General features: G+C 41.2%; 1 protein-coding gene across 2 annotated transcripts in view; it reads right to left on the bottom strand.

Moving 5' to 3' along the window:
• The window catches only part of ATP6V0A4 (ATPase H+ transporting V0 subunit a4), a 75,754-nt gene that overhangs the window by 17,746 nt on the left and 44,568 nt on the right, over positions 1-13,440 (bottom strand). For both annotated transcript variants that reach the window (XM_020998123.2, XM_020998122.2), the window contains exons 10-14: positions 12,526-12,738; positions 8,529-8,679; positions 7,108-7,247; positions 5,153-5,310; positions 4,274-4,367 (exon numbers count right to left, since the gene is read on the bottom strand). In XM_020998123.2, coding sequence (XP_020853782.1) covers positions 4,274-4,367; positions 5,153-5,310; positions 7,108-7,247; positions 8,529-8,679; positions 12,526-12,738 — 756 coding nt within the window. The remainder of the gene's footprint in view (positions 1-4,273; positions 4,368-5,152; positions 5,311-7,107; positions 7,248-8,528; positions 8,680-12,525; positions 12,739-13,440) is intronic.

The raw sequence follows: 13,440 nt of genomic DNA, 5'->3' as shown, positions 1-13,440 counted from the left end.
AGAGATGTTAGTAGACAGCTAGGTGATACAACGAATGGAGCACTGGACCTGGAGTCAGGAACAACTGAGCTCAAATCTGACCTCAGACACTTACTAGCTGTATGATCCTCAGCAATTCATTTAGCTGGAGATGATAATAATAGTGCCTATTTCTCAGGGTTGTTGTGAGAATCAAATGAGATACTAATTGTAAAGCACTTAGCACAGTGCCAGGCACATGGTAAATGCTATATAAATGTCAACTATTACAATTAATTAAAATGAGATAATATTTGTAAAACACTTTGCAAATCTTAAAGTGCTATAGAAATGCTAGCGGTTATAATTCCCATTTTACAGATGACTAAACTGAGATTGAGAAGTCAAGTAACACGTCCATCAGGAGATCTTTGAATCCCGGTCTTCCTGATCTACTCCTGGCTATTGCCAGTCTATCTACAACAATGACCAACTTTGGTACAATACCTGAAGGTTTTCAAAGCACATTCTGCACAACAACCCTGTGATGGAGAACGTAGTACAAGTGCAAACTTTTTACAATTGAGGAAACTGAGGCTGAGGTGAAGTGACTTGCCTCTGGTTTCTAAGACCTGACTCAAACCCATTTCTTCTGGCCCCCAAACCAAAGTGACACTCAGTAAGAAGGCGTTGGGCGATGTGGTTTCTCAAATCCTTCCAGCTCTAACAGTCTGCTTCTGTACGTGGAGATATACACAGTAAGTGGACACATATTGCATTATCTTAGACATCCACAGGAGACCTACTTCGAGCTGATAAGGATAAATTGAAACAAGCAGAGTAACTATTTTTATTTCAATCATGCTTGTTTTAAAAATGCTTCTAATTTATTTTCTTTGACATTTTAAAATAATCCCCCTCAGTCTTTCTTATAGCATCAATTCATACTGTGAAGAAATAATTAATTGATGATAAACAGCAGTCTAGTCCTATGGCAGCTCCAGGGTAGCACTGTGGATAGAGTGTCAAAACTGGAATCAGAAGATATGAGTTCAGAGGAGGCTAAGTGGTGCAGTGGATAGAGCACCAGCCCTGGATTCAGGAGGACCTGGGTTCAAATCCAGCCTCAAACATTTGACACTTCCTAGCTGTATGACCCTAGGCAAGTCACTTAACCCAGAATGCCTCACACATACACACACACACACACACACACACACACACACACACACAAACCCATGTCCAGAAGGTGTGAGTTCAAATCACTTCCTAGCTGTTAATTCCTGGAAAAGTCACTAAACCGTTATTGGCCTCAGTTTCCTCATCTATAAAATGGGGATGATAGTAATAGCACTTACCTCCCAGCACTGTTTTTTTGTTTTTGTTTTTTGTTTTTTGCTAGACAATGGAAGTAAGTGACTTGCCCAGGGTCACATAGCTAATAAGTGTTAAGTGTCTGAGGCCACATTTGAACTCAGGGCCCGCACTCTACTGTGCAACCTAGCTGCCTGCTTCTTTTGTTGTTGCTGTTTGTTTATTTGTTTGTTTGTTTGTTTGTTTGTTTCCAGGGTTGTTGTGAGGATCAAACGAGAAAAGAATTGTAAAGCACTTAGCAAGTGCCTGGCACATAGTAAGCAATTTTAAAATGTGAGCCTTTATTAATCTGCCCTTAGATTGCCCTCTGTAGAGTAAGAGCTAGGACCTCCACTAAACTGGTCCTGAGAGATGCGGGGGCAAAGAGGATATATTTTTGGATTTGACTTGGGTTCAAATCCCAGTTCTGCCACTTGCTACCTGGTGTGACTCTGGGAAAGTCACTTGGAACCTTTCTGGGTCTATTTCTGGGATAGATTATCATCTCTAATATAAAGAAGCTTCTAGGGGCAGCTAGGTGGCACAGTGGATAGAGCACCAGCCATGGATTCAGGAGGACCTGAGTTCAAATCTGGCCTCAGACACATAACACTTACTAGCTGTGTGACCCTGGGCAAGTCACTTAACCCCATTGCCTAGCCAAAAAACCAAAAAAAAAAAAATCCAAAAACCCAGTAGCTTCTAGGGTATTTTCAGGCTCTAAACTGATGATCCCATAATCATCTCCCTGAATTCAAATCTCTCCTTTGATTCTTACTAGGTTGAAAAATGGACTTGATTTCTGTGCCTCAAATTCCTGATCTGTTCATATGGTTTTTTAGAAATAAGTTGTCATACAGGTCCCAGACATAATAATACTGAAATGGATCTTCAATTTGCTATTCTTAACTCAGGAACCAATAAGAGATTCCCTCTAACAGATCCTAGGATTAAAACACTCCACCTACCTTTATCTCTCTTTTTTTTTTTTTGCTTTTTGGTGAGGCAATCAGAGTTAAGTGACTTGCCCAGGGTCACACAGCTAGTAAGTGTCAAGTGTCTGAGATCAATACCCTTATCTCTAATTGCCTTCCTACCTGCCTGCCTCAGTACTTCCATTCCAATAATAAAAATCTGTTTGATGACATTAGATAGAGCTGGAAGGGACCTTTTTTGTTATTGTTGTTATTCAGTCAGCTTTTTGTTTGTTTTGTTTTGTGACCCCTTTGGGGGCTTTCTCAGCAAAGATACTGGAGTGATTTGCCATTTCCTTCTCCAACTCATTTGTCAGATGAAAAACTGAGGCAAACTGGGTTAAGTGACTTACCCAGGGTCACACAGCTGGTGAGGGTCTGAAGCCAGATTTGAACTCAGGAACATGAGTCTTCCTGACTCCAAGCCTAGCACTCTATCCACTGCGCACTAGGCCCTGAAGGAGATACAAAGATTAAATAAGGAAGTCCCTGCCCTCATTTAGATCACAAATTTCCTTGCCTTTGCTCACACCATTTTTTACATTTAGAATTCTCTCCATCAAACTGCGGCCTTGATATCTTCCAAGAACCAGCTCCTTCCTGACCTTTCTCACTCAGCAATCTCATTAACTCCCATGGGCTGAGTTATGATGTCTATGGAGAAGAAACTCATATCTACTTATCCAAAGCTACACTCTCTCCTGACCTGGAGTCATACATCACCAAGTACTCTTTGAACCTCTCCAATTGGATGGTCTGTAGATGTCTCAAACCAACACATTCAAAACAGAACTCATTAGTTTTGCTCCCAAGGCTTTCCTTCTTCCCAGTAGCCCTTTCACTGTGTAAGGCACCATCATCCTCCCAGTGACCCAGGCCCATAAACTCAGGGTCATCCTTGACTCTTTGTTTGTACTCCACATAGCCAATCTGTTGCCAAGTCTCGTAACTTCTACCCACACAATATCTCTAGTATCTGTCCCCTCCTCTCCACTCATAAAGCTGCCACTCTGTAATAGATTACTGGCCTCTCTCTGCTTCGTCTTTCTCCACTCCAATGCATCCTCCATTCAGCTGCCAAAGTGATCTTCCTCAAGCACAGGTCTGACCACGTCACCTCAATTCCAGTGGCTCTCTATTATCTCTAGGATCAAATATAAAACCCAGTTTGGCTTTTAAAACTCTTCACTACCCAGCCCCTTCCTACCTTTCCAGCCATCTTACACAAAGCTTCCCTCTGCACAATCTCTCCACTTCATGCCTTTTCACCATCCTCCATGCCTGGAAGGTTATCTCTCCTCATTTCAGACTTCCTTTAGGACTCAGTTCAAGTTCCTCCTTGGGCAGGATGCTTATCTTGGTCTGTCCATATCCTCATCCCCTCACAATCCCTTAAGGCCCTTTGAAATTCTCTCCCACTGTACGCAGTTTGTTTGTAGTTTGTTTGTCCAGAGTCATTTACATGTTGCCTCCCCATAAGAATGTGAGCTTCTTGAGGGCAGGAGCTGTTTTTGCTTTTTCTTTGTATCCCCAGCACTTAGCACAGGGCCTGACACAGAATAGGCACTTAATAAATGCTTGTTGATAATAATGGATTCGCTCCAGCCCATTCAATGTTACTTTAGTCTGCATCTAAGCATATTTATGAGTGCATACATAGTGTACTCTAAGATAGATGAATATAAACATATTTCTGTATACACAATATATATGTATAACATTCCAATAATGTGTATATGACAAATATAATGCATACATTCAATCCATGTTACAGAGTGTATATATCACTGCACTGTTCATATTTCATAGAGACACTCGTGTGTCTCCCACAACTGGAATGTCAAGTGATTCTAGGGCAGGATCAATCACCGTGTCTTCTGGCTTTAGCTCTTTCACAGCTGGAAAAATAAAGGACATTCAGCAAATGCTCAGTAACCAATCCCAAAGGGACTGCTGCCAGAACTTCAGACCCAAACAGGCATTCTTACCGGGTCAATCCCAAATGGGTACGGATTTCCAGAGAATACTCCTGGGACAGCTGGATCCAGCTGCAAAATTGGGTTGGTTTCCACCAAGTGACTACTGCAAAGAGACAGAAGAAATAATCAGGTGACACGAAAGGTGTCTTCTGGCTGGCATATAACAAGACAAGCCTGTCTCTGAAGAGAACCAGGTACCTTTGCAGGAGAGGGGGCCCTAAAAAGTTATGAGGTAATAGAATTTCTGTAGATTCAATAGTATTTGTTCCCTTCTTTCAGGAAAGATTTAGATTTCCTTTGGATTGACCGACACTCCTAGACTCAAAGGAAGTCAGGGGTGGACCCTATTGTAAGCAAAGACTAATCCAGTCACTTCTAATTTCAAACAGTGGTTTACAATGGCCTCTTCTAGTGGAAAGAGGCTTTTTCTAGAAATCTCTATATTACCAGACGTTCTTAAACTGGGGTCAGTGTAATTGTTGTCTTGACTAATATATTTCAATATAATTGAGTTCCTTTGTAATCCTATATATTTTATTTTATGTATTTAAAAAATATTCTGAGCATGAGTCCATACCAGACTGCCAAAGACAACCATGTGTAAATAGCTTATCTCTCCTATGACAATGCAAGCTCCTTTATGCATAGGAGCTTAATAAATGTGTGTTAATTGTTGATTGATTTGTATCCTCTCTAAAATATGTCAACAAATACCTTTGTAGATTGATTGAATGAGTAGGTAACAGACATCTCTGTTGGTCCCAAGAGGAGACTACATTGGCTAATTAAAGCCTCTGGACCTGGATTTCCCCCTAAACAAACTAAAGATATGTCACAAAGTTGTTTTGAGAGGTCAGAGAGTGACCTCAGTAAATTTCAATCACTTACTTCCACGTGCCATTTGTAAACATGGGCCGGACACTCCAGGAGGAGCCAAAGATGTTGAGAGCCTTGGAGAAACAGTCATTGTATATGAAGCCAGTGTAGACGGAGAAGAAACCCATTAGCAGGATCAAATATCGTCCATTGAAGAAGGTATCCCAGATCTGCTCAAAGAGAGCAGGGTTGAGGATTATCCTTGGATACCGATCCCTTGGTCTCAATGATGGCTCTTTCACACCAAGACCATCTCCCACCCTATGTATACGTGGTACAATGTTTGCCATTATATGCCAATGGTTGTTACTTTTTTTAATTTCATTTTTCAAAACAAAGGATAAGAGCAAGCTGTTGTTGCTTAATTGCTTAATTATCACTAATTATTCAAATCACAAAATAATTCAGTGTAGCTTCTTTAAAAAAGAACATCACTTCTACAAGTGATTGTTTACCAACAATTAACACTAAAAGGACCAGAATTTAAGAATAACTTGAAGGCTGTGCCAATCGATGCAGATCATTTATTTTTTATCCATGACACAAAGAAAATAGAGGTAGGAGGATGACAAGGTGTAATTATAATACTTTTGCATCAATGACACGTGAAGTCTTTCTAGTGTTAAATATGCAAAGTCAAGTTCACTTGTATATTTACTAGTATATTTCTCAGTATTCTTCCAACATTGGTCAGACTTTGGTTTAGGGCTCTCCACACAGCTCAAAGGGCCTAGAGGGGACTGGGGAGCAATAGAAAATGCTAAGATAGCACCACCTCAAGAACCTCTTTCTATCAGGAACCAGGAATTCATGAAGTAGGGGTTGGGAAATGGGTGAAGAACATTATTAGGCCAACCACAAGTAAAACATACATTTGTTTTTTGAAAAATATAACAAGTATATGAACTTTTTCTCTTAAAATAAGTATCAAATGAATAAGCAATTATTTCTTGTTATTCTTCATTTGGTTCAGTCGTGCCCAACTCTTTGTGATCCAAACAATTATATTGTTTTCATGGGAAAGAGACTGGAGTGGTTTGCCATTTCCTTCTCCAGCTCATTTTACAGATGAGGAAACTGAGGCAAACAGAGTTAAGTGACTTGCCCAGGGGCACACAGCTTAGTAAGTGTCTAAGGCCCAGATCTGAACTCAGGAAGATGAGTCTCCTGACTCCGGGCCCAGCACTCTATCCACTGTGCCACCTAGCTGCCCAAGCATTTATTAAGCATCTACTATGTGTCAACCACTGTGCTAAGCACTTTACAAATAGTATCTCATTTGATCTTCACAACATCCTTGCCAAGACAGGTTCTATTACTGTTCCCATTTATAGTTGAGGAAACTAAAGCAACAGAGGTTAAGTGACTTGCCCAGGGTCACATAACTAGTTAGTGTCTGATGTTAGATTTGAGCTCAGGTCTTCCTAACTCCAAAGCCATGTGTCATCTGGCTTCCTATTACTCTGGGAAAGAACAGAATGATGTTCATGAAAACAGAATTTTAGATATAAAAGGGACAACCAGTATCATAGAGCTCCATCACTCACTTTAAAACTGAATTTATAGAGGCACTGAGGTCCAGAGGAGTTCAGTAACTTAGGAGACCACATGGAATAATAGTCTGCTGGACTCAGAATTTGGACAACCTAGGTTCAAATCTTGCCTCGGAATACTTCCTAGCTGTGTGATGTGGGACAAGTCCCTTAACCTCTCTGAGCTTCAGTTTCCTCATCTGTAAAAGGAGGGGTTGGGATGGGCCAAATGACCTCTGAAGTTCTAGGATAAGCTCTAGGATAATCCATGGTCATATATCCACCATTTCCAAGGCCACACGATTGTGGGAAAGTATTGATAAAACTTAGATCTCCTGACTGCCCAGCTCATGTTCATTCCACTATATTTATATTTCTTTTTGAGCTGAAAATTCGAAGGGAAATCAGCTCAGATGCTGAGTGTCAGATGCTCACCTCATTGGTGTTCTTCTGGGCGAGCAAACTTTTTTCATTCATGACCATCCAAAGAGCCAAAATCAGCATGATGGCTCCATGGCCACAGTCTCCAAACATCACAGCAAACAGGAAGGGGAAAGTAATAATGGTGTAGGGGGCTGTTGGGGAAGAGGCAGAGCAAGCTTGAGTTCAATTCAAATAAAACCTAGACAGCTAAGACAAAGAGAAACTTTTAGAGCCCTCAGATAAAGATTTCTATTTCAATTACTGGTAGGGTTGTCTAGAGCAGAGTTCCAGAGACTCTTTTTTAGAACCATAGAACTAGAAATGGAAGAGACTTTGAATGAATCAATCAATCAACAAACATTTATTAAGCTGTCTCAGTGATAGCTGGCAGCAGGTGTGGGCTGCTTTAGACAGCCAGCTTTGATGCGGATGGATGATGATACTTAGGCTGCGAGCTTCACCATTGCTGGCTGTTCAAGACAGCAGGATCTCATGATGGGAAGGTATGCTGATGATGAGATCCAGTAAGAGAGATATCTTGATTCTGAAGTAACCCAATGAACGCAGTTATTATTACCAACTGGAATGACACAGAGAATATCTGGCATCCAACTGTCTACAGTGAGCTGTGAGGAGCCCCTGCTGAATACCCTGTCTTGCTTACAGAAGCCCTCTTAAACCTCAAGGCCATCAGAGAGGAGATGATACGTCATGTTTGAGATCTTCAACCCCTCCTCTGTATTAAGTCAAGAGAAGAAGCATTTATTAAATACCATGTACCAAGCATTGTGCTAAGTGCTGTATCTTACTATTCAGGTTGTGTTGTCTCTATGTCTCTGATTCTGCCACTGGTATCATGTGGACTCTGGTGATGGTGACCACCCAAACCAGGTCTGTCTATTAGAATTGTGCCCTTCTCCATTCCATTCTGCATCGAGACTTATCTGGGTGTGAACTGACAGGCTATTTCACAAAGATAACGACAGAAAGAAGGCACAACTTCCCTACCATAGTTTAAAGGGAAATTGTTCATGAGATCAAGAAGCCATATTGCTCTGGAATTTGAGCATCAAGCTCAGGTGTAATGAAAGTTTCAGGTGTCTAGAGACCTGTTTTCCAAGCATCCTTTCTGGGCATGGAATCTCGTGGCATTTGTGAAACTATTCGAGAAAATTAGGTACGATCTTCATTGGATTTAAAGAGATGTTCCAGTGCTGTGATGAAGGAAGCAAAACATGGATTTGCCTGCCTGAGCAAGCCCTAAGTTTAACGTTACAAACAGGGTAAATTCTCACTCAAGGGCACCCTGAATTTGAATGCCATCCTATGAACAATATGGTGTTACTGATTTGAGTATCCACCGATTGAACTCCTGATCTACTCTTTGATGTTGCCATTGACTAAATCTTTAAAAAACACCAAGATCCACTTACTTGGATTCATCTCACGGTAATTCCCTACTCCATAAGCATCCACGATGTTCTGGAAGCCCGCAGTGAATTTATTGCTTCTATTAAAGGTAGGAGGAGTTGATTTAATTTCCATTGCTGTCATAATGGGGGCAATAGGTGAGCCACTTCTGTCCTGAAAAAGAAAAAAAAAAGTCAATTTTGATTCAGTTAAATTCAAAATTCATTCTTTAAGCACCTTTTATATTCACAATCTTTTGCTAGGCACTGAAGATACAAAGAGAAAAAGAAAAGAAAAGCTAAGCCTGCCCTCAAGAAGCTTACATTCTATTGGGAGATACAACACCAAAACAACTATTTGGAGAGGAAGAAAGTGTGAACAAGTGGATGATCAGAAAAAAGCTTCATGATGGGAGTGGCCTCTGAGCTGGGCCCTCAGCTGTTCTAAGAATTCTGAGGAACAGAGAGGGAGGAAGTCAGGCATCTTTTGTACTGGGGACAGTTTGTAGAAAGGGGACAGAGGCAGGGTTGGAATTCCAGTTTCAAGGAACAGCAGTAGACCAATTTGGGTGGGATGAAGAGGGCATGAAAAAGAATAACATGAAATAAATCTGGGGCCATCTTTAGGTAGGCTTTAAATGTCAAAGCAAGGAGTTTATATTTTAACCTAAGGGCAGTAATAGGGATTCACCGGAGATGGGGAGAATACAGTGATCCCATGGGGAAAGTTGTCAGAAGGGAATCCTATTATCACTCACTTGCTGTGAATTAACAGGTAAATAACTGCCTCAGTTTTCTATACAACAGTGATAGTAATTCCCTGGCCATACTAGCTCAAAGGGGTGTTGTGAAGAGAATAGGAATAAATCCACTCCTTTTACTTCTCCAACATTGTACAGCCCAGGTTTTCCTCCCAGTTCTCTGGCCATTTTTTCTCTGTCTCATTCAATGACCTCACTATTCAATGACCTTCTCCCTCAATGACAGCATTAGTCTTTTTTCCTTATATTGGATACTAGATCACAGATATTTTTTGGGGGGGGGAGGCAATTGGGGTGAAGTGACTTGCCCAGAGTCATACACTAGTAAGTGTCTGAGGTGGAATTTGAACTCAGGTCTTTCTGACTTCAGGGCCAGTACTCTATCCACTGCACTACCTAGCTGCCTTAACTGTGACTCAAGAGCCAACTCAAGTCCTTCATCTTCTGCCCCAGCCTAAAGTGATTTTACCCTTCCAGGAGCTTCTGATGTGGCTATTGTCAGTTACCTTATGTTACCTGCTCTTATAACTTATCTTTTTAAGGAAATATTCAATCTTCTTAACAAGCCTGAACTTAAGTCCAGGGGTTTTTGTGCTTTTCCTGTAATACCCAGCATACCATAGGCACTCAGTGATTATGAATGCTGTCACCAAGACTCTTGCTTTCAACTTAACCCCTCACTGGAGAAAATGCTATCTTGGTAGAAAGGACAAAAGAAACTGCAGAAGTGGTCCAAGAGGTTAAGTATAGATTATAGAAGGTCTGGCTCAGGAGAACCTTGAGAAAAGGGATTCTTCCACTTGTATGTGTGTGAATGTGTGTGTATTTGTATACATAGCGCTCTCTCTTTAGATAGAGAGAGAGAGAGAGAGAGAGAGAGAGAGAGAGAGAGAGAGAGAGAAAGAGATGTATATGTGTGTATATCTTTGTATACTCAGAGCCTAACACTATTAAACTCTTATCAACTTAGCAATCTGCTGCTTCTGCCAGAACATATGCAGCAAGGTTCTTATCACCCATAAACAATTAAGACCTGAGTTTAGAATTTTAATGTCAACAAGGGCATAAATGTGCCAAGAGGCTATTAGTACGAGATAGTTATCTACAAATTCTTCCAACTGCCACCCCAATATCAACCATTAAGAAGGGAAAGGGAAAATTAAAATTTCAAGTAAGTGCCGACCCCACTGTGACTCTTGTAGGGAGTGGGCACCATTTCATGGGTGATCACTAGACAGATTCTTAGGTCCAAAGATTACTGGAAGCCCACTTAGATGTTTCCTATATAAGCCAGTATTACCCCGTGGGCTGGGATCCTACACACACACACACCCTCACACTGTAAACTCAAGCTCCAATGTGCATTCCAGACAGGTTTCTCCATGTGTAGCATCTTCTCTGTGTATGCTTCCTCAAAACCCATTCAAACTTGAAGTCCAGGTCTCCAGAAGACAGCTGTTATCTATTCTCAGAGCTAACCCTGATGTAACCTTCAGGACTAACCCTAAAGGACTGGATTTCTACTACATAATCATATACAACGCTACTGAAATGCTTCCCATTGACCATTTAGATTTGTTAAAATTAATTAGTTTTACAAAATGTATTTACTGCGAATGGACAGGAAGGTAGGAAGATAAACCCAAAGGCCCCATTAACTGGAGGAAAAACTCACTATTTGACAAAAAATTAGTAGAAAAACCAAAAGGCAGTATGGCAGAAACTAGATTTAAATCAAAACCTCATACCATCTAGCAAGATAAGGCAGGTGGTGCTAGTGCTTAGAGCTCTAGGTTAGAGCACTGGGCCTGGAGTCAGAAAGGCCTAGTTTCAAATCCAGCCTCAGACACTTACTGTGTGACCTGGGTACAACCTCTGTTTGCCTCAGTTTCCTCATCCATAAGATGGGGATAATGATAGCACCTACCTCCCAGTATTGTAGTGAGGATCAAACAAGATAACAATGGCAAAGCGTACCTCTTCTAGGTGTGTACCCCAAAGAGATCATACAAATGGGAAAAGGACCCACATGTACAAAAATATTTATTGCAGCTCTATTTGTGGTGGCAAAGCATTGAAAATTGAGGGGATGCCCATCCATTGGGGAATGGCTGAACAAGTTGTGGTATATGAATGTAATGGAGTACTATTGTGCTATAAGAAATGATGAGCAAGCAGACTTCAGAAAACCCTGGAAAGACTTGTATGGACTGATGGTGAGTGAAGTGAGCAGAACCAGGAGAACGTTGCACACAGTAACAGCCACACTGTGCGATAACTAACTTTGATAGGCTTAGCTTTTCTCAACAATACAAAGATCTAAGACATCTCCAAAAGTCTCATGATGGAAAATGCTGTCCACATCCAGAAAGAGAACTACGGACTTTGAATGCAGATGGAAGCATACTATTTGCTCTCCTTTTCCTTTGTTGCTTTGTTTTATTGCTTCATTCTCATGGTTCCTCCCATTACTTCCAATTGTTCTTTACATCATGACTAATGGAAAAATATGCTTAATATGAATATGTAAGTAGAGCCTATATCAGATTGCACACCGTCTTAGGGGGAGAAGAGAGAAGGAGAAAATGTAAAACTCAAAATCTTAATGTAAGTGAATGTTGAAAACTAAAAATAAATTAATTAATTATTTTTTAAAAATAATAATTGTAAAGTTCTTTGCACAGTCCCTGGCACAGAGTAAAGTGCTATATAAACATTAGCTATTATTAAGAGGCACCTAATTCATGCTCATTGGACTGGAAAATGCAAGAAGATATAGTTTTGCTCACCAAATCCAGCATGACTCAAAGGCCAACTATTCCCAAGTGTTCTCCAGTGATCCCATGTAAAGAGCAGAGCCCTGGTGCTGTTATCCAGGAAACGGCAGCTTTTCCACTAACACACTTTGTGATCCTGGCACTTTGGCCAGGGAGTTGTGGCAACGGAGGTAAAAGTACAAGTCAGCATAGGTCCCGAAATACCTTCTTCAAAACTCCCTTCTAGCGGCAGCTGGGTGGTGCAGCAGATAGAGCACCGAGCCTGGAGTCAGGAGGACCTGAGTTCAAACAAGTCACTTTACCTCAACTGCCGAAGAAGAAGAAGAAGAAGAAGAAGAAGAAGAAGAAGAAGAAGAAGAAGAAGAAGAAGAAGAAGAAGAAGAAGAAGAAGAAGAAGAAGAAGAAGAAGAAGAAGAAGAAGAAGAAGAAGAAGAAGAAGAAGGAGAAGAACTCCCTTCTCTGCTGCTCCCTCTAGCTACTTACGACTCCTTGCTGTAATGCTGTTTTGATGGCTACAGTGTCGGCCACTGGGAACCAGATCTCAGCAATGATACACTGTTGGGTGACATCAATGTTGCAGAAATTTAGGACGTGGTATATGGCCTTCATTTTCTGTACTTTGATGCTCCAGGAGTACCAGTTGGCAGCCGCTTCCTGCAGCAGTTGCTGACGGTGTGATTCAGTTTGGGTTATGACCTGAAAGACCCAAATAATAGAGAAAGAGACAGCAATTACATGCCTGCCAAAAATGGGAACCAGGGACATGTTTGCAGCCCACCTGGAGGTGATCTTGACTTCCACTGAGCTCCTAGAGTGAATAGGGTTTATGCGATTCAGAGGGCACTTATTACATGTAGTCAGGGATTATTTGCACCTACCTATCTCTAACCCCAGGACCACAGAATTGAAAGGGACTTTTGAAGTAATTTAGTCCAAATCCTTCATGGATTCTGATACAGACCTAGAATGGACTCCAAGAAGTCATCTAGCCCAAGCCCCTGATATCAGAAATGAAGAAACTCAGGGAAGTTAGTGACTTGTCCACTGTAAGCATCAGATGGGATTTGGACCCAGGTCCCAGATGAAAAAAACTAAAGCCTACAGAGATTATGGGACTTGCCTGTGACTTCACTGCTAGCAGATAGGTATTTCAGAAAACAACGCACTAGGTGGCACAGTGGATAGAGCACCGGCCTTGAAGTCAGGAGGACCTGAGTTCAAATCCAGCCTCAGACCAAACACTTGACACTCACTAGCTGTGTGACCCTGGGCAAGTCACTTAACCCCAATTGCCTAAAAATTTAAAAACAAGAAAAAAAGAAAATAGAGCACCAAGTCTGGAGTTAGGAAGACTCATTTTCATGAGTTCAAATCCAGCCTCAGATGCTTACTATCTGT

Source organism: Phascolarctos cinereus, unplaced genomic scaffold, assembly GCF_003287225.1.
Source record: "Phascolarctos cinereus isolate Bilbo 61053 unplaced genomic scaffold, phaCin_HiC Scaffold_1;HRSCAF=81, whole genome shotgun sequence".
NCBI classification, from domain to species: domain Eukaryota; kingdom Metazoa; phylum Chordata; class Mammalia; order Diprotodontia; family Phascolarctidae; genus Phascolarctos; species Phascolarctos cinereus.
Note: the sequence above shows the minus strand (reverse complement) of the source record. Positions and strands in the feature narration are given on the sequence as shown.